The sequence below is a fragment of the Neltuma alba genome, unplaced genomic scaffold (genome assembly GCF_004799145.2).
Source record: "Neltuma alba isolate B1F8T4 unplaced genomic scaffold, ASM479914v2 tig00011322_pilon, whole genome shotgun sequence".
NCBI classification, from domain to species: domain Eukaryota; kingdom Viridiplantae; phylum Streptophyta; class Magnoliopsida; order Fabales; family Fabaceae; genus Neltuma; species Neltuma alba.
In genome coordinates, this window is record NW_021636029.1 from 211,020 (window position 1) to 236,133 (window position 25,114).

The following is a 25,114-nucleotide window of genomic DNA, read 5'->3' on the forward strand; positions in this document are numbered from 1 at the left end:
CAGCATGTCTTTCTTAATTCAAAAATTTTCTCATTTTGTGGTGTAAAAAGTTGCATGTTGAACATCCCTCTTTAATGCCCGCGGGCATCCATCTAGTTTAATTTTAATTATCAACTATGCTATTTTTTTCACATAGTATTTCTGATGCTTTTAGCTCGTTTTTAGATGACAAAACCAAATGTAATACAACCTCCAGTCTTTAATATAAGAGCTAGTTAATTAATTTGAGTAGATTAAAAAAATTAATTAAGTTAATTATTTGTAATAAATTGGTATTATCTTCCCCATAAGACTTTTGGTGGTTACATGTATTAGCTAGAACTACTATTTGATGAAATATTTAACATGTGCAACTATTATAAAGACTATCTTAAGGGAAAAAAAAGATAAATATGATAAACAAAATGAATTTGGGTCTTGCATCAGAAACCAAATTAAATAACATCATTTATATTAGTATTAAGGACAAGAGGTAGTAAGACTCTGCATGCATGCATGTATATTTTTATGAATTCAAACACACAACCGTTTGTTTGTGTTAGTTCCATTTTATGCTTTCCGCTCCTAGCAAGCACATGGGATGGACGTGTGAAGCTTTCGTTTACCTTTTCAGATTGGAGGCTGGTAGAGCGTTAGGTGTTAGTTCGAAGCAAATGGTGCTGCCCAGCCTTCATATTCCCCCGCTTCGAATTCATCTCTTCCATTTTTCTTCGACTTTAGTTTCCTATCACCGTCAGTACGGAGTTTAGCAAAATACTAGAATTGTGATTGTGACTAAAAAATGAATTCAAATAAAATACAGGAAAAATAGCAGCTAGCTAGAATTTAGAATCAGTTATTATATCATCATCATTAATCTAAAGCGCGCGCGCACACATATATCCCCTTGTGTTCTCAAGCTTCATTAAAATTGAGTGTAGTACCTTAATTTAATGCTTTAGTGAGTCGAATTTAATGATTTAGTGAGTCGAGGACTGAAATCATAAAACCTTTTATGTGTAATAAGGAACGGAATGGTACTGATCTATGACTTAAATTTCATCTCACTAAGTTTTTTTTTTTTAAATAAAGGATTCATTTTACTGATGTTCCAGTTATAGCTGGTTTTAGGCATGTACTCTTCTGTCCGTGATAGGTCAACTTTGACGAATACAAAATTAAAGTATAATTTCTTTATCTTTAATTTCAAGATTATTTGTACCTTTCCCTTTCGTGTGTGTGTGTGTGTGTGTGTGCCTCCCCATCTGAGCATGCTTTCTCTGTAATGTTCCCTTCTGTTTTTCTATATATATTAAATCATTTCCCGTAGTATTGTCTGATCAATTAGGTTCTTGTTGCCTCAACCAGTGAGTACTTAAAATTATTCTACTCATATCAAAATGGTTGGCTGTGGGTAGTTTAATGCGGAGACGACGATTTCTTTCCAAAACCTTACGGATACCTGTCCCTATTCTTAAATGGTTACTGCTAATGAATATCATCGTTTATGTGATTGTTAATTTGAAATATTGTTCAAAAAGATATTATTTAGATTTATTCGGACAAATTAATAGTTCTACACTGTAAATAGTTCAGAAAACTATGTAAAATTGTCAATACAATGCGCCTCGACCCAGAAGATGCACTTTTGTATGCTAGCTGGAGTCGTTTGCTGATGCGTTTTGTGTTGTATATAGAAATTGCTTTTGCCAAAAAGGTATTTAGATCTTAATGATTTAAAGCACGTTGGTTCAAATTAATTTAATTGAAAAAAGGTTAAATACCACCATTCCATCATGTGAAATGATTATACATTTATACTAATTTAGTCATTAAATATATAATCAATTTAAGTTTTTTTACTTACTTTTTAAATGCAGGAAGAGAGTTTGGAAATAGCACTTGCATTCATATGAAAACAAAACTAACTAAAATGTTAAATTCAAGACCACATGACATGAGTCTCCCGAATCTCAATATTTTTCCAATGCATCAAATCCAAAATTGAATGTCAAATTTTATCTTAAACAAATCTGAATCATACCTCTCGCATTTAGCGTGACAACGATTGATATTACAGGTTTTTAATTCGTATGATATGATTGGGTTGTAATTAAGATGTGCAAGAAATACGATTCAGGTAGACAAGTTAAACCATGGATTGAAAATAAAATTATGTAAACTAAGAAAATCCAATTCGAGCATTGTAATTCAATTATATTTTAAAGACTATAATTTTTGTCATGTTCTCAATAAAATGAGAAGGAAGTGTGATAATTTATAGGAAGTTAAGAAACAAACTTTACAAGAAAGTTTCTTATAAACTGATCCTATGAAAATGTCAAATATTCAAATTTGCAGCAACCTAAACCACATACCTTATGTTATCTCAGTCAAAATATCAGTTCCGCGGTTTTTAATTCGTATGATATGATTGGGTTGTAATTAAGCTGTGCAAGAAATACGATTCAGGTAGACAAGTTAAACCATAGATTGAAAATAAAATTATGTAAACTAAGAAAATCCAATTCGAGCATTGTAATTAAATTCAATAGCATCATAATGTACACGCGCGCGCGCACTACTATTTTCTTTCTATCTTTCTTTTTATTTTTTTTTCCTGTAAAGATATATATTGGGTCATCCTTATTTCCATTCTTATATTGCGTTTAATCTGCCAAACGTCCCATGCAAAAATATTTCCCAAGAATCATATAAGAATAATGAGTATATTTATTTAATTCAACTGTAATTATATGATTTCCAAACATCTTCATTAAAGCAGTCAAAGCACATGGTCCCTCCTGAGACACATGGAAACCGCAAACAAATTTATTAATTAAAGTCCGGGTTCATTAAGGCAATTCAACAAGTAGTAGTAGTGCGGATATGACCGACTTTAAATTTAGGTATCATTTGGTACAAAGTATTGAAAATAAGAGATAGGAATTGATATTGAGAATGACAAAATAGTGTTTAGCATGAGAGAGTACTTATTACATGAGATTAGACAAACCATGTATGTGGGATTGAGGAATACCATGGGAAAAAGTAGTATTCTCTAATCCTACTTCTATGAGTTTGCCTAATCCTATGTAACAAGTAATTACTCATATTAAAAACTTTTTTGATAATTTTTTCAATTGCAATCCTAGTCCCTATCCTTCATTTTCAATACTTCGTAAGGTCTCAATATAATTTAGAGTAGAGGTTTTCTTTTGCCCTCTGAGAATGATAAATATGGATAGGTGTCAACTGCCCTCAAGTATGTCCCAAGTTGGTTTTTAATTTTGAAGTTCTTTTCAAATAAATTTTTTTGGTTATTTTCATCATTATATTCTCTACATAAAATGAGTGACATTTTGATATCTTATAAGTTAAAAAAATAGTTTAGTTTTTGATTTTTTAATGATTTTTTAAAATATTTAATACTCTAAATTTAAAAGAAACTGAACCATTTAGAATATTAAATCCCTAAAAAAATATGAAAAAAATTAAAAATTGAACCATTTTTTGTTCATAAAATATCAAAATGTCACTTATTTTATGTAGAACTTAATGATGAAAAGAAACAAAAAACATATTTGGAAAGGACTTCAAAATTAAGGGACTGTTGGAGGCCTAGCTGACATTCCAGCCCATGTAGCTCATGTCAACACAAAACATTAAAGCTAAAATTTATAGATCCTTCTACTTTATTATAAAATTGGTTATTAAGCTCAACTCTATTCTAAGTGAGACTTATTCCCTTGGCAACTCAAATTCACCCATGCCTGGACATTCTAACACACATCATCAACGTGGGTCACCAAGCGTGTATGTTTCTATATAATACCCACTGAGGAACAAGTAGTCACGAATCCTAAAGCTAACGAAGATACATAGTATCTTCTTTTGCTCTCGTCACTCTCTTATCATATTCATTTGCGCTCTCCCTCTCTCTCTCGATAGCGCGTGCAGAGACACGGGAAGGAATCCTTGCTGTCCTATGGATGACCATGGTTTGAACAGAGAAGCGTGGACAGCTATAGAAGACAGATTCTCACTGACTACATTAAGAATCATGGAAAAGGAAAATGGAGACTTCTTCCCAAAAGAACAGGTTATATATGTGTGTGTGTGTGTGTGTATATATATATCAATAACTACATACACAAGTTTACATGCTTTATACATATGTAATTTGTGATTTTCAGGTTCATGTGAATCACTTATATACACATGAATGAGTTATATTATGATATGCAGGTCTTAATAGATGTGGCAAGAGTTGTAGGCTGAGATGGTCAAATTACTTAAGACCTGATATCAAAAGAGGAAATATTACTGAAGATGACGAGGATCTTATCATCAGACTTCACAATCTTCTCGGAAACAGGTTTATCGGTTACTCTAGCTTCCTGAAGCAATTCTTCTTATTTTGGGTTCGATCATCATGATTAAGTATTCTGTGTGCATATGCATGACCCAACATTATTGCGACGACAGAATAAAATTTGAATATAATTATGAATGACTTATGATGTGTCATAACAGTGGAGCAACATCAGTAATAACAGTAACATTAATAGTGACTTGTGTGGCTGTGTGCTTTATAGGTGGTCTTTAATAGCTGGGCGTCTTCCAGGACGAACAGATAATGAAATAAAGAATTATTGGAATTCCCACGTCGTAAAGAAGCTTCAGACAGGGAACTCAAAATCCTCCACCACCTCAAGCGGAGTTGCAAGCTCCAAAAGCTTCACCGGACAAGACTCAGACATGAAAGCCCCATCAAGTTCAAACGTGCTTCTAACAAAAGCAACATGGTGCATCGTGACTCGTGACATGAACGTCGTTGAGTGTGATCATGAGAAGAAAATGGAGACACCACCTTGTGTTGATTCGAAGAGACATGCAAACAGTCCGTTAGATTCAGGATAGATTCTGAAAAGCGTAGGCGGCAGCACCTGCAAAATAAACAGTTAATCTGTTTATGATATTAAAACTCTTCAACATTTGATTTTCGTACTCCTAATAATAATAAGAAAATCTGTTCATGATTAATGCTCAATTTGTTTTTATCTTCCCACATTCCCAATTAATGTAGGATCCTTTCTTTAACACACCCACACAAAATCACAACAAAATGGACGATAGCTTCTTTTCGGCTCTTCTCAATATGAATGTTTCCGATGGTTCCTTGAATGGCTTTGAGGATTTTCATTCAATGTCGGCTTTGATAAAGAATGAATTTGATTGGCTTTGAACTTTTAAAGCATATACTTGTGCCATGCATTGTCATGTAAAAATTTCGATTCTGTATTATTGATAATAAAGTTAGTTTCATGTAGAAGTCTCATACTGATTCAATTCCTTTTCTATTATGGCTGCACAATATAGTTACGTCACACACACAGTCATAAGTACGCTCATAAAAACCTAATTTTTTGAGGACCTTTTTTAAATCAATTTCAAATTTGCCTCTAAATTTGAAATTCTCGAAAATGCCCCAAACTATATTTTAACGACCCAAATTAAGCATTCAATTACTATTTTATGACTAGAGATGTTGCAGAATTTATTTTCTATTTTGATTAATGAATCTGGAGATATCTCAGTTAAGAACACCAGAATGCGTAGGGTCTGGTTAAGGGGTTCGATACCTCAGTTACTTGGGATTGTGGGGGACGGTGTTAACGTTATTGTTTACATATGTTAAAACTTACAGTAGTTAACGTGATTAGTCAATACATTTTCTTGACATTTGAATCTATAATACTACATCTAGTCTTAAATATAAAAACTAGTTGACTGGTTTGAGTAAATTAAGGAAATAAGTTAAGTTAGTTATTTGTAATAAATAGGTGTTGTCGTTCCTAAAATATCTTTACTAATCTAGTATATTGGCTAAAACTATCATTATTAGAATGACTACCTTGAAAAAAAATGGATAAATATGAAAGATAAAATGGATTAGAGTTTTATATTTAGGACCAAAATAAAAGTCAAATAAGGTTTTATATTAAAGACACTAGAGGTAGTAGTTAACATGTTCAATATAAGTATCTCTACTTCATAAAATTATGTCTTGCCTAATGTAATATCTGCAGTGGTAACCCCAGAGATAGGAAAGCCTGAGTTTATAGTGACCCCAAATGCCTCACATGTAGGTATCCCCTAACCCCCACATTCTGGTGAACCTGCTAACGGGCGAAAAGATGCTACAAATGGGCGCATTTGGATTAAGCCTATCATTGAGGAACTGGAGTAAGTTATTACAAGGAGCATTTACTACAACAAAATGTGTTATTTACCTCCCTCATTTATGTCTGTTCTAAAAAACAGAAGAGAAATATATAGTTTTTATGTCTGTTTACACAAAACAGACATTACTTCATGTCTGTTTACACTAAACAGACGTGAAGCCATGTCTGTTTTCTCCAAACAGACATGAATTAACGTCTGTTTGATACAAACAGACGTTACTTCACGTCTGTTTTTAAAGAAAAAGACATGAAGGTGGCTTATTTTTTTTTAAAAAAATTCACCCTCATCAGCTTCATATCAGTACTGCGAAGCTAATTTAGTCACCAGCCAGTTGCTAGCGTGCACGGGAACTTTGATTTTTCGCTCTCTCCCTCTCATTTTCGTCTTCTACCTGCAGCAACAGTGAGCTACTCTGAAACTCTCCCTCTCATTTCAACTCTCTCAAGGCCGTTATTCTGTAGCTAGCCCTCACTCCATTGTCGTCGTTCTGCATCAGCTATCATTTTTGTGTTGCAGTAGCTCGTCACCGTCGATTAACAAGGCTAAAGCAGTGAAGTTCACACACACAACAGCTTGCCGTCCTCCTCGTCTCTCCAGGTCGTGATACTCTCTGATTCAAAGGCAAGCCAGAACAGTTTCAATCTGCAGTGAAGGTAAGTTCATTCAACGGATGTGTTGTGGGTTTAATATGTTGTACGTGGGTTTGTGTGACTTGAGGAATTTTGAGTTGGTTTCCAAGGTTTCTGTTTAAACTTTTATTGAAGAATTGTGTTTAGATAGTTTTAAATTTGTATATATTGATTGGGTAGAAAATTTAAAGATTTCAAACCTTGTTAATACTTGTTAGAAAAATAATGCATACAAGGTATTTATCAAAATGCCTAAGAGAGATTGCATTTAGATAGTTTCCTATATGTATTGAATTTAGATTAAGGATTGAGTATACATTAAATTATTAATGAAAAAATTGCATTTAGATAGGTTGAAATTTGTTTACATTGATTGGGTAATAGATTTGAAGTTTAAAATCCTTATTAACTAACTTGTTTGAAAATTAATACATCAAAAGTGTTTGTCAAAATGTCTAAAAGAGAATTTTTCCTATATGCATTGAATTAGAATGTTGATTACATTTAAGAGGAAGCTTTAAAAATGGGATGTTTATTAATTGGATAATGGATTTGAGGATTAAAAAGATTGTTATGCATTAATTATTTGTCAATGGAAATCTTTGTTCTAATAATTTTTGGATTTTTATTATGTTATATGTAAAATCTCCACTATTTGTAAAAGTAATTTTTATGTCTTTTTAAATTTTAGGAATTGGCATGATGATATAGTCATTATGAGATGTTTTATGTTGTAATTTGAATGAATCAGATTCAATTGATATTATTAGTTTTGAATTTGGTTAATGTTTATTAGGACTGTGCTGATTGATAAAAATCACATTTTTAACCTCTGTTTTACACCAAAACAGACGTAAATTTACCTTTGTTTTACCAAAACAGACATAAATTTATGTCTGTTTATCCAAAAATAGACGTGAATTGATGTCTGTTTTGCTAAAACAGACATCAATTCACGTCTGGTTTAAGAAAAACAGACGTCAATTTACGTCTGTTTTTGGAGAAACAGAAGTAAAAAAGTGATTTTTTATTTTTTACTTCTGTTCAAAACAGACGTAAATAATACCATTATTCTCTTCTGTTCAAAACAGAAGTAAAAAGGGGGTACTTTTTATGTCCCTTCTTTTCATGTCCCCCGCAAAACAGAAGTAAAAAGTCATGCAAAATAGAAGTAAAAAGTTTTCATTGTAGTAGTGATTATTAATTCCTAATTTTTATTCTCATAATTTTTGTTTTCATGTGTATAGCTTTGAGTCCATTGATGGACCTTCACGTGCTATTATTAGTATAATCAAAGGCAAGAACGAGGGAGAGTGGAGGAATTGAAGTCACCCCACAGGCCAAAGGCATGTGGCTTGTGAAGAGTTCAAGGTAATAATTAATTGGCTGCCTTAAGATGATAGGAAGGTAAGAAAACATTTGATAGCAAAGGGTTGCGAAGTACATGCAATTAATGGCCGAGCTAAGTTTAGATCTGGAGGGGACAAAGGGTTATGGATACGTGGTGATATTAAAAAAGAACTAAAGAAGAAGTCGCAGGATCCAGAGGAAGTTCACAAGTGAACTCATGGTGTTCGGGCATACCTGAAGTGTCGAATAATCTCAGATTCAGATAGCCATGCGCGGAAGTCTGATCACGGTAATGGAGTCGGAATGGATGTTCACAGCAAATGCACTTTTTTTGGAGAATGAGAAGAGAGAACGCGGGAGGGAAAAAAGGCAAGCCGGTAAGTTCTGTTTCTTAAACTGATTCAATAACTTAAAAAACAAAACTTCCACCCCCGTCTGTCCTTATCCATAATTTGAAGAAAAATTACAAATCACAATTTGAGACCCACAGGTTATGTTATTCGCATTAGAGCCCCAAAGTTAATGGGCTTAGGCCCAATCCACCAAGGGTGGACTGGCCCATTTTCCTACATCTCCCACTCACACTTGGTGGATTAGGTGTCATGGGTCTCGTCTCTTCGTCTCCCCTCAGTTTCATACTTAGTGCTTTGCCGTGACCGCGTGGGCATGACGTCTTCATTTAGGTGCCTGTACTAGAAATCCTTTTATAGGACCAGCACAAGTTACCTTCTCCTTTTGTGTAGCGTGAATTTTAAAATTATGCCTCAGATGTCCTAGATTTACTTATATACACTTTTTCACGGTAAATCTAATCCCTCTCGAGTTAATGGTTGACTCAAATTACCTTTCTCGTATGTCTAGTGTCCATACTTATGACCACGGAATGTCATAAGGGACATGTCACAGACACTAGCATAGGTGTGTATATCATAGTCAATCTTCCTTTCGCCCAAATATCACTTTGATATGAATCAGTTGCTTTCTTAGCATACTACCTTAGATCCCATCAATCATGACCATAGGACATATGCCAAAGTAGCAGTCGCTGAAATATATCTTCGTGATATTGTCAAAGTCAAAGGATACCAACAGGAGGATAATTCCTCCCTGGGACTCACACAGATGAAGCAGGGATCTTTCACTTGCTTCCCTTTTGCGGTTCTCCCAACACATGTGGTATGAAACACATGCTACGGTGTTACTCTTTTATTATAAGAGCGTATGTCGTTTTGGACTTATCATTAACACCGTACAGACTTAAGTCTAGACACACTCAGTATCTAAACCCAAATTCTTTAACTCTACTCATTGTTATGATGTCGACGTTGAAGAGTTTATTATCTGGCTACAGGTATTATGGAAGTGGGATTCCAACTTCGATCCAACTTTATCAACGTGGATCTCATTTTGACTTGCTACACTTTAGTCAAGGCGATATAAAGTTTGTGTTTCTTCCCTACCATATAAGCATTCTTTTGCTGCTTTACTGGTGAACACAAATGTCTCATCTTTGCTCACTCCACTTGAGTGTCAAAGGAGGTTGCTCGTGTGAGAAAGCCAACCTTTCTTAACCTGTACGACATACTAGGCATTGTACACTTTTGGACAGACACATAAAGTGATAACAGAAAATTATAATTTCATTAATGAGGTTTACAAATTACACTTTACGTATGCTAAGAGCTTGCACATGTTCTTTAAAAACTTTTTCGCTTATTGGCCTTGTTAGAGGATCTGCTACCATACATTTGGTTGAAATGTATTGTATAGTAACAATCTTTTGTGCTATATAATCTCTAACAAAATTATACTTAATGTCAATGTGCTTGGTTTTGCTGTGATACTTAGGATCTTTAGTATAGGCTATGGCTGCAATATTGTCACAGTATACCATCATCGGACTGGTACCCTTGTTTCCAAATCCAAGGTGTTCTATAAATCTCTTCAGCCATAAAGCCTCTTGCACTGCTGCGGTGCATGCCACAAACTCAGCTTCCATTGAATGTAAGGCAATGCACGTTTGCTTCTTGCTACTCCAACATATGGCGCCATTGTTGAGCAAGAAGGTATAACCTGAAGTTTTGTTTCTTAACCTGTTTCAAGATGCTTAGATCTGGTTTGCGTTTTGTCCATAACTCGTAGGGCATGGAAGTGACTGATTTTGAGGGTACACGGTTAAGTATGAAGGTCACCGTTAACAAGGCATCACCCCAATATGAAATTGGCAGGTTAGCTTGAGCCATCATAGACCTAACCATGTCTAGAAGAGTTCTGTTTCTTCTTTCAACAACTCCATTTTGCTGTGGAGTGCCAGGGATAGTTAGTTGTCTAATTATCCCTTTTTCTTCACAGAGCTGTTTGAATTGATCAGATAAATATTCACGATCTCGATCAGTTCGTAATGCTTTAATTTTACTGTCCATTTGATTCTCTACCTCATTTATGTATCGTCTAAAGCACTCAAGAGCTTCAGACTTATGCGAGATCAAATAGACATGACCATATCGTGAAAAATTATCAATAAAGGTAATAAAATACCAAGCTCCGTGTCTCGCCCTCACACTCATTGGACCGCAAATATCAGAATGGATTAATTGCAATGGAGTTTCAGCCCTTTTTCCCTTATCGAAAGGCTTTCTTGTTGCCTTACCAGCTAGACAGTTCTCACATAGTGACATTTCCATATTGGGAATGGCACATAACAATCCTTCTTTTGCTAGTTTAATCATTCTATTTTGATTAATGTGTCCTAGTCTAGCATGCCAGGTGTTTATGTCAATATTATTCAAAGAAATAGCAAAGCATTCATTACTATTGAAATCACCAACAATATTCAAAACAAAGAACTTCTTAAACAGGAAAGCTGAACCATAAAGAATAGAGTTGCTAAAAATGTCTGCAACTTTACCATGAAAGTTTACATTAAACCCAAATTCTAACAGACACAATATAGAAACCAAGTTCCGCCGGATGTCGGGAGCGTAAAGTACATCATGGAGTATCAAAGTCTTCCCACTACGCAAAGTAAATTTGCAAGTGCCCAAACCTTTAACCTCCATCCTCGTGTTGTTCCCAACGTAAAGCCACTTGCTTTGATACGGCAACCGACGGTACTCGATAAAGGATCATCGATCTCTGGTTACGTGGTCTGTGGAGCCTGAGTCTATAATCCAAGAAGAAGAAATAGGTTCTGTTAGAAAAACAGTACTAGAAACATATGAAACATGTGAATTCACATAGTTCACTAATACCTTTTCGCTCTCAGCCTGCTTTGAACTTTGAAACTTTTTGCCCTTCTTGGAATCGGGCCTTAATTGGGAAGTACCGGCATCCTCAGTGTAATAAGCTGGTCCAAAGGTCTTGTAAGCCTCTAAACGTTCATCCTCCAACTCCAAGTGTTTGGCTACATCGTTAAAAGTAACGATGTTTTCATCATAGGTCAAGTTGACTTTCATGTGCTCCCAGCTAGCAGGAAGCGATCTGATAACAGCCTGCACTTGCTGTTCATCAGACAGGACATGGCCTGCTTCTTTAAGTTCTCTGATCATGTTGGCCATCTCTCTTAGATGTTGTTTCATAGGATTGTTTGGCTTGAGCTTGTAGGTGTCGAACTTAATCGTCAATCTTCTAAGTTCAGTGGTAGAAGTACCACCAAACTTGTCTTTCAATGCTATCCACATAGCCTGTGCAGTTTTGTGCCTTTCAAACTCGCACATAATGTCATTAGCCATGGCACTCAGAAGCATAATTCTTGCTATGCCGTTTTTCTTCTTTCAAACTAGGTAAGCCTCTTGATCTCTCCTATGTTGGGCCATATTTCCAGCTTCGGGTTCGACCATTGCAGTGGTTAAAGGTTCAACCACATCTTGTTCCTCCAAGATGTATTGAACCTTTTGGTGCCATATGTCCCAGTTATCCCCGTTGAGCTTTTCTCCCTTATTAAGCTCAGCAATTTTGTTCTTAGTTGTCATTTTTTAGTTCTGTGACAAATTTATCCTACATTATTCTATGTTCTCTCTAAAAGAGAGACGTACCATAGAACATTTCAGTTATATAGCACAGCGAAGTATACAATGTCTTGTACTTATATCATCCTTGATCAGAAAGTAATGATACTATAAGATCCATGATCAAGAGCATACGTTTGTACCTCCCATCACACAGATACAGGCAATAATCATTATGTCCTATCAAGAATTTTATATAAGCACTTCAAAAATTGTGACTCTTAGAAGTCTTATCTTCTAAAAGCTCCCACTTATAAAAAGCATACACATTATTCACAAGATAATCATACAACAACAATTCAAGTAATTTCATTAAATGAAATAACATACTTAGTCTGTTTACAATGCATGAAACAAAAAAAAACTTAATATAATAAACATCAATAAAGCGAATACAAGTATTACATCATTTGATATGAACATAAAGGTAATCAAGCATCGCTTTCCTCAACTTCCTAAGTTTGCGTGTTTTGGTCATAAAGGATGATACTAAATCTATAGCCCAGATCCAGTAAAATTTTCTTATGGGTTTTCCTTTAAGTTCGCCTCTAACCCTTATTGCTCTTATATACTCCATTATGACTTTAAGGTAGAATTCGTTATTCTTCTTATCGGTCATGTAATGGATGTAGCTAGCGAGCATGCCATTGATGCCTTTTATGTTTATCAATTTGGCTGCATCTCTTTCAGCTATTCTCATAGCTAAAGTAGGGGTACAGGGTTGATCCACCTCTTCTCCTTCCTCAACTTCGGTTTCATTGGGAAGATCTAGTGAATCATTAAAGACCAAATGAGGTTCGGTACGGAGGGGTTCAGTGGGGAATAAAGATTCTGACTCAGGTCCAGAATCCATTAACTCCTCCGGGTCTTCTTGAGGAACCTCTTCAGGATCCTCTGGTTCATATTCTGAAACAACATTATCCATGCATGAGTATTCCAATGAACCATCTTTGATATTTTCAGTGCTACTAGAAGCCTCTTGCTTCATTTTCACCTAGAACAAAATAATTTAAATTATTTTGAATATTTTGGAATTTTTATCCACATAAAAACACCAGAAAATGCACTAAAATACTCATACATGGATCCTAAATTGCCTCTAAAATTATCAAATTATATATCAAAATGAAGATCTTGATTTTAGAGATTTTTAGAGACAAACCACACCCTAATCGGACCATTCACGTGCCTACACGCGCCCCAAGAAGTAGAAAATCCTTAAAAATTTAAAAAATTTTTTGATGCCCACTTGCCTAGAAGGCGCGTGTTGTACACACGCCGCCATCTGGACGGCCGACGGCGACACGTGCCAGGCCGTCGGCTTCCACGGGCCACCCCCTTTCAAATGGGGTGGCCCACGTGTCAGACAGGAGAGCCATGTGGCCTCACACGCCACGTGGTAGTAATTAATTAATTAATTAATTTAAATTTAATTCGTTTTTTTTCTTGGGACGGACCTTTGTGTTTTTTTTTTGTTTTGGTCTGGGCTGGATCCTGCCTCCAACCCAGTACATTCCTTTTTTTTTTGTCTGGGCTAGATCCTATGTCCAGCCCAGTACATGTTTTTTTTTATTAGTCACGCCAAAAAGGCGTCGTTTGGGGGGGGCTGGAGGTTGTCTTCAACCTCCAGTCGAGTCTGACCGACCCGGTTCCTTCGCGGGTCGGGTCCGTCGGACCCGAAACATTCTTTCCCCCATATCTCCTTCATCCGACATCCGTTCTTCGCGTTCTTGGTGTCATTTTCTTCGTTTTTCCGAGCTCTACGCAATGGGATAATTTTTGAAGCCTAAAAAATTCATTTTCCAGACACCCAAAAATGAAAACTTTAACGGCTCAAGAACGAACTCTGTTGGTTATGAGTTTCATGCTTCCAAACCTACGTTTTTACCGTTTTCCAGATGTTTTTAATTGTTTTCGGTCATCTCCCATGCAGACTACTATCATATAATAGTTGGAGACAACAAAAGAAAGTTGTAACATCCGACGGTCATGGAAGCAAAGGAAAACTATAAATAACACAAATCATCATAGACAACTATCATACTGAATATAAAACAGGATTTACATAATATTTGAGAGCAAATTTGAAGAAGTGCCAAACCGTAAGGCACATAGGGGAAAAAAATGAAAACACAGAATTGCAGAAAGAAATGAACAGTGGAAGAAATAACGCAGGCTCTGATACCAATCATGGTGTTCGGGCATACCTGAAGTGTCAAATAATCTCAGATTCAGATAGCCACGCGCGGAAGTCCGATCACATAATGGAGTCGGAATGGATGTTCACAGCAAATGCACCTTTTTTGGAGAATGAGAAGAGAGAACGCGGGAGGGAAAAAAGGCAAGCTGGTAAGTTCCATTTCTTAAACTGATTCAATAACTTAAAAAACAAAACTTCTGCCCCCGTCTGTCCTTATCCATAATTTGAAGAAAAATTGCAAATCACCATTTGAGACCCACAGGTTATGTTATTCGCATTAGAGCCCCAAAGTTAATGGGCTTGGGCCCAATCCACCAAGGGTGGACTGGCCCATTTTCCTACATGAACGAAATGGCTAAAACAGAAACCCTGATCTTAGTGCTCACTCCGCCCTGGTGGCCTGTAGGTTCTGTCTTCACATCAGAGTATGAAAAAAGAATGGTAATTTGTTCAAAGAAATGTCTTTCAAATTATCTAAAATAGTTCTGATTGATTTGTTTGCAGCATAAAGATTCGAATAGGCAGCCTACTAGTTTTGAACTCTTTAGGGCAAATGCAACATTGTAAGAAAAAGGATGCTTGGATATCTAAGAAAGCTGAAGACATGCATGGCTGTCAATATATGAATAGACGATATATTTGTGTATAAATTACTGTACTTAAGAAATTAAAGCTTAAAGTCTTGGGTTCAGACCATTGGCTAAATATATATGGACTGCTTTTCAAGAAGAATTTCATAAAGGGAGGAAGGGATGAGCCCGATCAGATATGTTAAAGAAGTGGATTTTGAAGGTGACATCTCGTCTACATTATATATTGTAGCCATCTTTTTTTCAGTTTGTTGGTGGAAAGAATGAGAAAAAGAACGCACATATAGGATTGGGAAGCAGAGTTCCAACTATATCTATGGTGAAGGATGCAGGAAACAATATCTAATTTGACTGAGGAATTGAAACAAAACAAGGAGATTGTGCCTGTAGTTGTTCAGAACCTTGGAACCAATATAATCCGTTTGTTAATGATGCTGGACATGGTCAAGCAACCGTTGTAGATGACTCTTAACTACATCTGAATGAGGACTTGGTTGACAATTATTTGAGAAACTATGTTGGTTTTGTATGAAGATATATGGTTGACCATTTTTTGTTGTTAAAACTGGTTTTGTGCAATTTAGGAGGATTCATTAACAGATTGTATTCATCACTTAAAAGTAAGTGGTGGGGAGTCTGAATTCAAGGCTCTTATCATTTATACTATCCTCTATTCTTAGTATAAAAGCTAATTTGAGTTTTAATTTGATTTTAAATATAAGATCTAAATCCATTTTATCTCTCATATTTATTTATTTTTCTTCAAGAAAGTTTTTGTAGTAGTTGCATATATTAAATGTTTCATCAAATATTAAAATTAATACACTTGATTAGTAAGAATATTTTAAGAAAAACAATATCTATTTATTATAACTAACTAACTTAATAAATTTTTCTAATCTATTTAAATTAATCAATCAATTCTTACATCAGAGAGGTAATGAGGGCCAAAAATTTAAAAAAACAAAAACATGACGGCTAAGGCCCAAGAGGACCAAAACATTTACGCACGCTTCTTGCATCTTGCTTTGTGCGCCTGCTTTCCCCTCTGGCCGTATCTTGTTTTTTCTGGTTGCCCAGACTCTGGCCGTATCTTGTTCAATACTGAGGAAAATTACGTTTTTTCGGCCGGAGAAGGCCGGTCGGGAAATAGAGGGGAAGATCCGATCGGGGAGTAAGTTTTCGATTTCTGTGCGGGTCCTTGATTTCATAAGGCCATGGCTACTGATTCACCAAGTTCCGTTCGCAAAGGTGAGTCTCAACAGATGAATCAACAATTCGATTCTATTTCATGTCCGCATTAAACTGTACTATGGATTATTCAGACGGTTTTGGAATATGGGCTTTAATCTTGGTGCAGTGGTTGTCCATCTGAGAGCCACCGGTGATGCTCCTATACTCAAGCAAGCGAAATTCAAGGTATTTATCGATGGAGTTGGACTTCTACTTCTTATAGTGGTTGTCTAATTTTTCAGTCAAATTGCTAATTTTCCTGTGGCGTTTGTAGTTGAACCCTCAAAGTTCCCCTCTTTTTTAAAAATATAGTTTAATTTTTTAATGACAACATGATTGTTGTAGAATTTAATTGGAAAAGTGATGCGGGAAAATTATATGTGGTCATATTTTACATTTGACAGAAAATTTTTTTTCTCCTTTTTGTGGGTCTCCTCTGAATACACTCTGCATTATTTGGTACCTAAACTAGTAAGAAAGGTGCTTATTGTAGTTTCCAACAGTTTGTTCCAAATCATAAAGTTGATTCAACTAATAGGGCCATGCATTCCCTGTCGGGGATCAAGATAGATCTAAACTAAAGTAAGTAGCTTTTATCATGGATAGTCGAAGCAAGGTTTCCCCTGAAACAATTGATGTAATTTAGGTCAAATGATAATTGGGTTCAATCCTTTGAGCGTAAAGTTGTTAACTGAATGACGATGTAGTTTGGTTCGGGATCTCATCCAACTAAATATTGACTCACTTGAGCTTTTGAGTCTGTCGGTGTCATTTTTGGTGTGTTTATGAATGAAAGAAGTTTCAGTCATAAAGTTTAGGCTTTTCTTTTTCATTTGGTCCGTGATTTGCATCAAACAGCCCAAGCCACCCAGGATCAACGTACGCATTATTGGACTAGGAATGGAAACAAAAAGTTTAAGAAACTGTTGTAGGAATCAACATTGTGTGGTGCTCATGAGACCAAGAAGGTATCATGATTGCTGAGCTGCAGTTGTTCTGTTTCCCACAATCATCACAGTGAGCATATTACCTGGAGAGCTATTAATGGATAGAATAATGAAGAAAGAAGCAGTTTCAGTTATATAACTGGAGCTAGATTTGCTTTCACTTGGGCTTCTAATATGGATAGGGATACTCCAAAAGTGAACTGGTGAATTACTGAATTCTGCTATGATGACCTAAATGGATAGGGACTTCTAATTGGGTGAAGTTGTAGTCCATGATCTATCTTTAGAGGGTGCAGACATTATTAAATATGTGAAGAGTTAGCGGGGCATGTAGCTTGAATGATTTCTCATGCTCCAATTCTCATCCTGATATCAGGGAAAGGGAATGGAATGAGTCGCTCTTTGAATTTATAATTTCATGCCTATTATCTATATGGATTTGCAGTCTTTGATTCTAGACGGAATAAAACAGTTTCTCTTGAATGAAAAACAGGGTTACGGAACACCTAAGCCTTACTCAGACGGCAAGGGTGGGTTGGCTAGGTAGAGGTTCAGGCTTTAAACTTTCCTGATGTTACGAAAAACGAAAAAGTTCAAGGTGTATGATTATGTTTTCAAAGTCTAGTCAACAATGAATTAATTGAATTAACCCATTTTGGAATATCTGAAATTGATTTTTTTTTTGTGAATGCTTGTAAATTTTGTTGTGAAGCCTTTTTTCGTGTACTATGATAATGAATTCCTGAAAAATAAGAATTTTACATACTGCTGATATGGCAGATTCCTGGGACTGATAAATTTGCTAAGGTGATAGACTTTCTTCGCCGGCAACTCCACAGGGAGACATTGGTAAACGATCACTGTACCTATTACCACGTTGATTGTCAAATACTCCACAAATGAATACTGAATTTTATTTCATGGCTGTGCAGTTTGTATACGTAAATAGTGCTTTCTCACCAAACCCAGATGAATCAGTTATTGATTTGTATAATGTAAGATGTTAATGACTCCTTTTATTTTTAATTTTCAATGATAATCTTTATTGTGATTAATTATTCTTATTTCTGACACTATTTTTGGAAGTGAATTATTTCATTCGATGATAATAATTTCTCCATCCTTGTTAGAACAGAATTGGTGGAGAGGTTGTAACTCGGTTCATGTGTGTGCAGTAGAATGCATAAGATTCTGATAATGTTTGATTTAGATTTTATCATCATTGCTTCATGCTTAGAAAGTAGAGAAATGACATTGCTCCTAGTATGTTACGACTACTCATTGAGAATAAGAAATTACGCTGACATGCTTTAACCTCTAGCGGTCAGTCTGATTTTTTCCCCCAAAAATGCACCAGACATTTCCGGACATTCACTTCACATTTTGTTAAGAACTAGTAAATTCTCTAACTGAACTCAGAACAATATGAACAGAGATCAAACCAAATGATGAAACTTAAGTTTTACTATTTCACTGAAAAAACATTGCACTATAACAGCTTGCAAGATTGAACCCAACAGCCCTGTTACGCCTAGAAAGAGCAGAAACATAGCAACAAAGGACAAGATTATGAAAAGGCTACTGATATACCATTGCTATAGGACATTGAACGGCAAAGGTACTACAAATGACACAAGTGCAAAAATGGATTACAGACTCTGAACACCGGCAAGTAAGATGAATAAAAGAACTAAAGTATTTTACTACAGAAACACATGCCCAAGCGCAGCAATACAGAGCTAAATCCTCAAACCATAACAAGTTTGCCAAGTCTTGAGAGGTTGGCTCTCTCCTCTAAGGCTTGACTGAATAACTTTTCCTCTCCTTACTCCTCAGCCTTTCTCCCCTTTTATATACTTATGTCAACACCTCTTTAACTGCTCCACTTACCTCTTCATCATGACTACCTTGTTTTGCTCCTCTACAACCTCCGTCATGTCGCGATTGTATATTTTGGTTGTAGCAGGGGGTTGGAACCCGTTACATTTCATCCTTGGAAAAGCGAGAGGTCAGGGACACGGTAAGATTATGAATACCTAAATGATGGAGTTAGGAAGAAATTCCGTGACGTTGGGATCACATGCTTTAATTCATGCCCAAATCAATTCTCAAGTCAGAGTGCATTTGGGCGCAAAGAAAAACAAAATTTAGAAAAGAGGAAGAAGAAGAAAGAACTAATTTTGTTTTCTATTGTTTCACAAGCTAATCTACCAGTGCTATCGTTATTTATCTTATCATAAAATGGGCAAGTGTTTCAAGTGCTAGTTTTCTAGTTCACTATCATATTGCATCTTTTATGTTATGATTTCTCACGTTGCTCTCCATGTTGTCCAGAATTTTGGGATCGATGGCAAATTGGTGGTTAACTACGCTTGTTCCATGGCATGGGGCTAGTTCTCAATAGTGACTGCTGATTTGTAACTGAAGTACATAACGTTTGATTTAATTTTTGGGTTTGGGAGTCCAACGCTTAAAATGTTGGAGTGCTAATCTATAATTCATCTTTTAGTCATTATCGTGCTTATCAACAGTTTCAACCAGGACTTTGTTAACTGGGACAGTCCCTTGTAGAAAGTAGAAATTATCACCAATGATTCGTTTCCCATACAAAAATAAGTTAATGGCTGCTGATTTATTGGTGATGAGCAAGACTTCTACCTGATGCAGAGACTAATTCTGGTTTTCTTTCTGCATGAAAAGTGCAGAGATCCATATTCTAATGACTAGCATCCAGGGAAAATAAGCAGTCTTGTGAAAACTTAAGCATAAAGAGTAAGGACGGCTGTACATCTTAAGTTATCAACCATTGAATGCTTTTAGCTCTTGTAGGTAGCAACTTGATCAGAGCTTTTTAAATCCACTTCTTATGGAAGATGGATTCATTAGTAGACAGAGATTCCAAGTACATACCATATAATTATGAGATTATGAGTAGTTAATGGGATTTACCTCTTACATATTTGCATATTCATTAGTTATTGGTTTCCTACACGATGCCTCCCTGAAAAGAAAGAAGGCAATGAAGTTGCGAGTTGGTAGGCGGAAGTGAGAAGCCTGCTAAATTTTGTAAATTTTATTCCAACAACGGAAGATGATAGAGAATGCAGAAAATGCAAATGCAGGAAGGCTGAGCATTCATTCAGGGCATCTTCGCTGGAAGGAATGTCTCAAGTGTTAATGGTCCTTCATTAATTGACTTAATGACGGCCACCATTGTTTCACGTTGATAGGAGTGATCTTACAAATTCAGAGTCCCGGTGTAAAAGCAATGCATTGTGTGAAGGGTGAAGCAGGAACGACAATCTGGCCCAAAAAGCGGGGGGAAATAGAAGAATATCACTTGATGGTATTAAATATCATAGTTATTAAGAAATACATATTTTCCCTTAGCTTCAAATAATTATTGCGCCTATAACGAATAATTAATTGAAATTACTTAAAAGCAATAAATATAAAAAAAAACATGAAAATGTGACCAGAGAGCATGACAAATGGGATAGAATAAATAATTAAGGTTCCACTTGGTAGGAAGATTGAGAATGAAAGGTAAGGATTGATATTATGATTGAAAAAATAATTAAAAGAATATCTTCTATGAGTTATTGCTTGTTTTATGGGATTACATAAACTCATAGAGGTGGGATTGGAAAATACTGCGTCCCTTCAATATTCTCTCATTCCACATATATAGACTTAGCCAATCGTATGTGACAAATAATTTATCATACTAAATACTATTTGAATATTTTTTTAATTTTAATTTCAATCCTTATTCATCATTCTGAACGATTCACACACACACACACACATATATCTTATGCACATGCTAATGGATTTCCCACTTGTCCATCACCATAACCCAGAGTCTTATCCTGCCTCTTTGAATGATGTAACCCGACACTTATTTATTTTGGATTATTTAATTATAGGGGGCCCATCACTTTCTTCTAGGCTAACCTTTGTCCGCTATGTGTATTCTCATCTCCTTTCTATCTTTCTATCTTTTCTTCCAGTCTTCCCTCTTTTTTAATAATATATCTTTGTCACATTCTTTTAATACCCAAAAGAAACAAAAAAAGTTAACTTGTTCTAGCCCCAAAACAAAACACACACAAATCATCCATACCATGCTTCCACAATTGAACTTGCATAATTAATACTACCTCCGATCATAATTGTAGACTACAAATGATGTCTTATAATTAGGATCGGAGGTAATATTATCTTCACAATTTGTAACAAGAGTCAGACTCCTAATATTCAGACAGGTGATGCAATAATGAATAACACAAAAGGATGCTTCCATAAGCTTACAGAATAATATCATGTTCACCTTATGACTACCATTTACGTTTAGTATTGTGAAAAGAGTCCCAAGGTTTTATCATCGAGTTCAAGGAACCGGCTAACCCACTCCAGATTCAAGGGACCTTCTTCTGAGAAATCAAAGACCCCATCAATATCAAACTTGGGTTTTGATGACGAGTCTACAGCTTCCTGAGGGGAAACCTGTTCTCTAATTAGCTTAGCTTCTTCAGGAATCTTCTGTTCTACGACCATCTTTTGGTTCTCTTCTCTGGATGAACTCCCACTTGGGTGCTTCTCCCTCTGCTTAAGCTTCTTGCTCAAATGAGAATTCCAGTAGTTCTTTATCTCATTATCTGTTCGACCTGGAAGTCTCCTGGCGATCAAAGCCCACCTACAACGTAACATTTAATCGCTTTCAAGTGAAAACTCGGGTATCATCATTTTATTAATACTTCTCACCAAAGGCTGTTATATATAATGTATGAAGAAATTGAGTAGAGGCTCAATATACAATACCATGTGTGTCATGTTAAAGGCTTTGACAAATTTGAAGAGTTTAGTTGGAAAGTTTGGAATGTCCAAGATACTCCATTTGTGCAAATGAGTCCCTTAGTTAATTGTTAAATCCTGACAATTAATTTTGCTTAAACTTGTCAGTTTTTGCAAAGCATTTCCCAATTGTTGATTATTAGTCCGTTATTTCATTAATAGAGTTACACCTTAGTGACAGCACATATATCCCTTTAAGCCTTTATTTATTTCAAATAACTCTCTTAAACCCCAGCTAAGTTAGATACGTACATATGGGGGTGTTTGACAACACCCAAACCATGATTTCAGAAGCACTTTTCCGCAAAACGAGACAAATTCCTTCACATATTTACTTCATAAACCGTAACAATACTTCTGAAACCATAGTTTGGTTTCTATCTAAATACCCCCAATCTATTTAAACTTAATTAGGTCACATTTGTGTAAACCTCCTAACATACGTTTTTTCATTTATATAAGCAGCCTAGACAATTAACGACAATTGTTTACACAAATTTAAAATTTTAGGATGATTCACTAATTAATTATTAGACATCAAAGAATCGTGTGCGCTTTTTTTTTTGGGGGGGGGGGGCTATATAAGGTCAATCTTAAATCCGTGGTTTACATAGCTTGTGGATAAAAAGAAGGCCACGTACTATTTATTGGGTCCATGTACAGCTCCGCGCCCTGTAATTGCTTGCCAATATCTCTTCTTCCATTTTCCCATTTATTTTCTAATTTTATACTACCTCTTATATTTAATATAAGAGCTAGATAATTAATTTGTAAATATTAAAAAAGTTAGTTATCTGTAGTAAGTGAGTGCTTCTCTTCCTAAAATTTTATTGTCAATCATATGTTTTGAAATAATTCCTGCAATTACCATAAAGATTCCTTAGATGGGCAAAATAGATAAATAAATATATGGGACTAAGTGAATTAAAATCTTATATCTAGGATTAGATTAGATTTCCAGCTAATTCTTATATTAAAGACGGGAGGTAGTATTTTGTACCCATTCAAATCAACAAAATATCATCATTAATACCGACATATTAGTATCGAGATGCAATAGTACTCAAAAAACATGAGCACGAATTCATTTTTCTTATACTTCGTGCAGTGCATGTGAAAAATACGTTTATGTGTATATTAACTCAAAGTTAAAAGACGGCGTGGGCTCCATTTCTCGTAAGGAGTACATATGAGAACAAGTTTTATGATATTATTAATGATAACGATTCGTAAATTATAGATATAATTAGGTAATGCACTGACCTATTTCCGAGGAGTTTGTGAAGCCGAATTATCAAATCCTCTTCTTCGTCTGATATGTTTCCCCGCTTGATATTTGGCCTGAGATAATTCATCCACCTTAACCTACAACTCTTTCCGCAACGATTGAGGCCTACGTAAAAACCAAAAACCTTCTTCATCATTATATTATTGTCTCTATCATCAACTTTTTACTGAAAAACCAAAACTTCACTTGGCTCCACATTAGAATCTTTTGGTACCAATCGTCTTAACTAAAAATCGATAATTAGTTCTTTTATACGTATAATCACTAGCAAACAATCGATATATATATACACCTATATACCTGCTTTGACTGCAATGGACTTCCACCTTTTTGCCCCATAAACCGCAGTAACCTCAGCAAGCTTCCTATCTTCTTCAGGTGTCCAAGGTGCTTTGCTCATGGATTCAGCTGCCTTCACTTTCCTCTTAGTACAACCATCAGTCTCAGAAGCCATTGCTTTTTCCTTCGGAGCTTTTCGGGAAGAGATAAGAAAGAGAATAACGAGACAGACTTTTTCTTGAGCCCCGGGACGGCTTTGTTGTATTTTTGAAGTTAAAATTGCTCTGTGTGTGTGTGTGTCTCTCTCTCTCTATATATATATATATATCTAAGACGACTATGACTTGCTCCCAGTGTAGAAGAGGTTCTCAGCTGACAGTTATGTATAGACGTGTATATGATTGAGCAATAGATGGTTAGTTGCGGGAGGCTTTTACTAAAATAAAATGTGTCGTTAAAATGTCCGTGTAATTCATTTTAAATTTTAGTGATCAAAATTATCAAACAAGATGAATTATTTTTTTAAAAATGAACTGACTGGGATTTCAGACTAGGCATATCTTCTGACCCCATATCGGCTGACATTTTCTTGGCCGTCAGACATACACGATAGGGTTAAGGTACATATACCACGGTTAAGTCGCATTTATCATCCTAAAATATTTTTTTAGATATATCCAATATATTAAAGCAGCATCTTAAAGTATTTTTTTAAGTGTGTCTAACACCGTGAAGTATTTTTGTGTGCCTCTAATACCTCAGTATTTTTTTTAGATGTGTCCAGCACTGAAAAATATTTTTTGGTGCATTCAATGCCGAGGCAAAAAAAAACTTCAAGATATTAGACGCATTTTAAAAAAATATTTCGGGATGTTAGATACACCCCAATACTAGATACACTTGAGAAAAATACTTCAGGGTTAAAATTAAAATTATTGAAAGCTACTCAAATAGCATCCAAAGCAAATTAAAATTGAAATTGAAAAAACTTTAAAAATAATATAATATCCAAAAATAGATGAAAATTCATTGATCATTATCCTTTTCTAATTCATCAGGAGCATTTGAATCCTCCCTTCGTCGTTATTATCTGAATTATTCTCGAGTGGCTCAGTGATCATTAGTTATCTGTTAATATTGTTTCAATAATACTTGTCAGAAACCATATTAAATTTTTAGGACAAATTTGCACTCAAAAACTTCTGGATACCCAATGCTACTAAGTGTAAACTTTCAAGGTAAATTTATACTTTAACCGTTTTATATATTGTCTTTGTTTCCCCTCCTTAAAGAACTCGGTCACATTCTCACCAAATTTTTTGCAACTACCACCAAGTTTACGAGAGAAAGTTCAATATATGGGGTAAATGTGAGCAATATTAAAATAAAAATTGATTGGAGATGAACAAACATGAAGTAGAAATGTAGGCATTTTTATTTGACATTGTGAAGACGATGAATTGATTTCTCCCTCCTCGTTTTCAATCAGTTACTCTAAGCACATTT

General features: G+C 35.4%; 2 protein-coding genes and 1 pseudogene across 5 annotated transcripts; 2 read left to right on the forward strand and 1 right to left on the reverse strand.

Moving 5' to 3' along the window:
- Nucleotides 1–1,600: 1,600 nt before the first annotated feature.
- On the forward strand, nt 1,601–4,902 carry LOC114711876 (transcription factor MYB8-like; annotated as a pseudogene).
- Nucleotides 4,903–16,051: 11,149 nt separating this feature from the next.
- LOC114711929 (ubiquitin-like protein ATG12) lies at nt 16,052–19,856 on the forward strand. Of its 4 annotated transcripts, none has more exons than XM_028896360.1 (6): nt 16,052–16,255; nt 16,330–16,423; nt 17,965–18,033; nt 18,117–18,179; nt 19,148–19,204; nt 19,519–19,856. In XM_028896360.1, exons 2-6 carry the CDS (start codon nt 16,343–16,345, stop codon nt 19,576–19,578), a joined length of 330 nt encoding a protein of 109 aa, XP_028752193.1. In that variant the 5' UTR covers nt 16,052–16,255; nt 16,330–16,342; the 3' UTR covers nt 19,579–19,856. The 4 variants fall into 4 exon arrangements, with proteins under 4 accessions (XP_028752193.1, XP_028752191.1, XP_028752192.1 ...); XM_028896358.1 differs by having other exon boundaries at nt 16,061–16,255; nt 16,365–16,423; XM_028896359.1 differs by having other exon boundaries at nt 16,061–16,255; nt 16,365–16,423; nt 19,151–19,204.
- Nucleotides 19,857–21,285: 1,429 nt separating this feature from the next.
- LOC114711924 (transcription factor MYB114-like) lies at nt 21,286–23,872 on the reverse strand. The gene is made up of 3 exons (XM_028896355.1): nt 23,630–23,872; nt 23,305–23,434; nt 21,286–21,883 (listed from the first exon to the last, which is right to left on the reverse strand). Exons 1-3 carry the CDS (start codon nt 23,781–23,783, stop codon nt 21,538–21,540), a joined length of 630 nt encoding a protein of 209 aa, XP_028752188.1. The 5' UTR covers nt 23,784–23,872; the 3' UTR covers nt 21,286–21,537.
- Nucleotides 23,873–25,114: the final 1,242 nt, after the last annotated feature.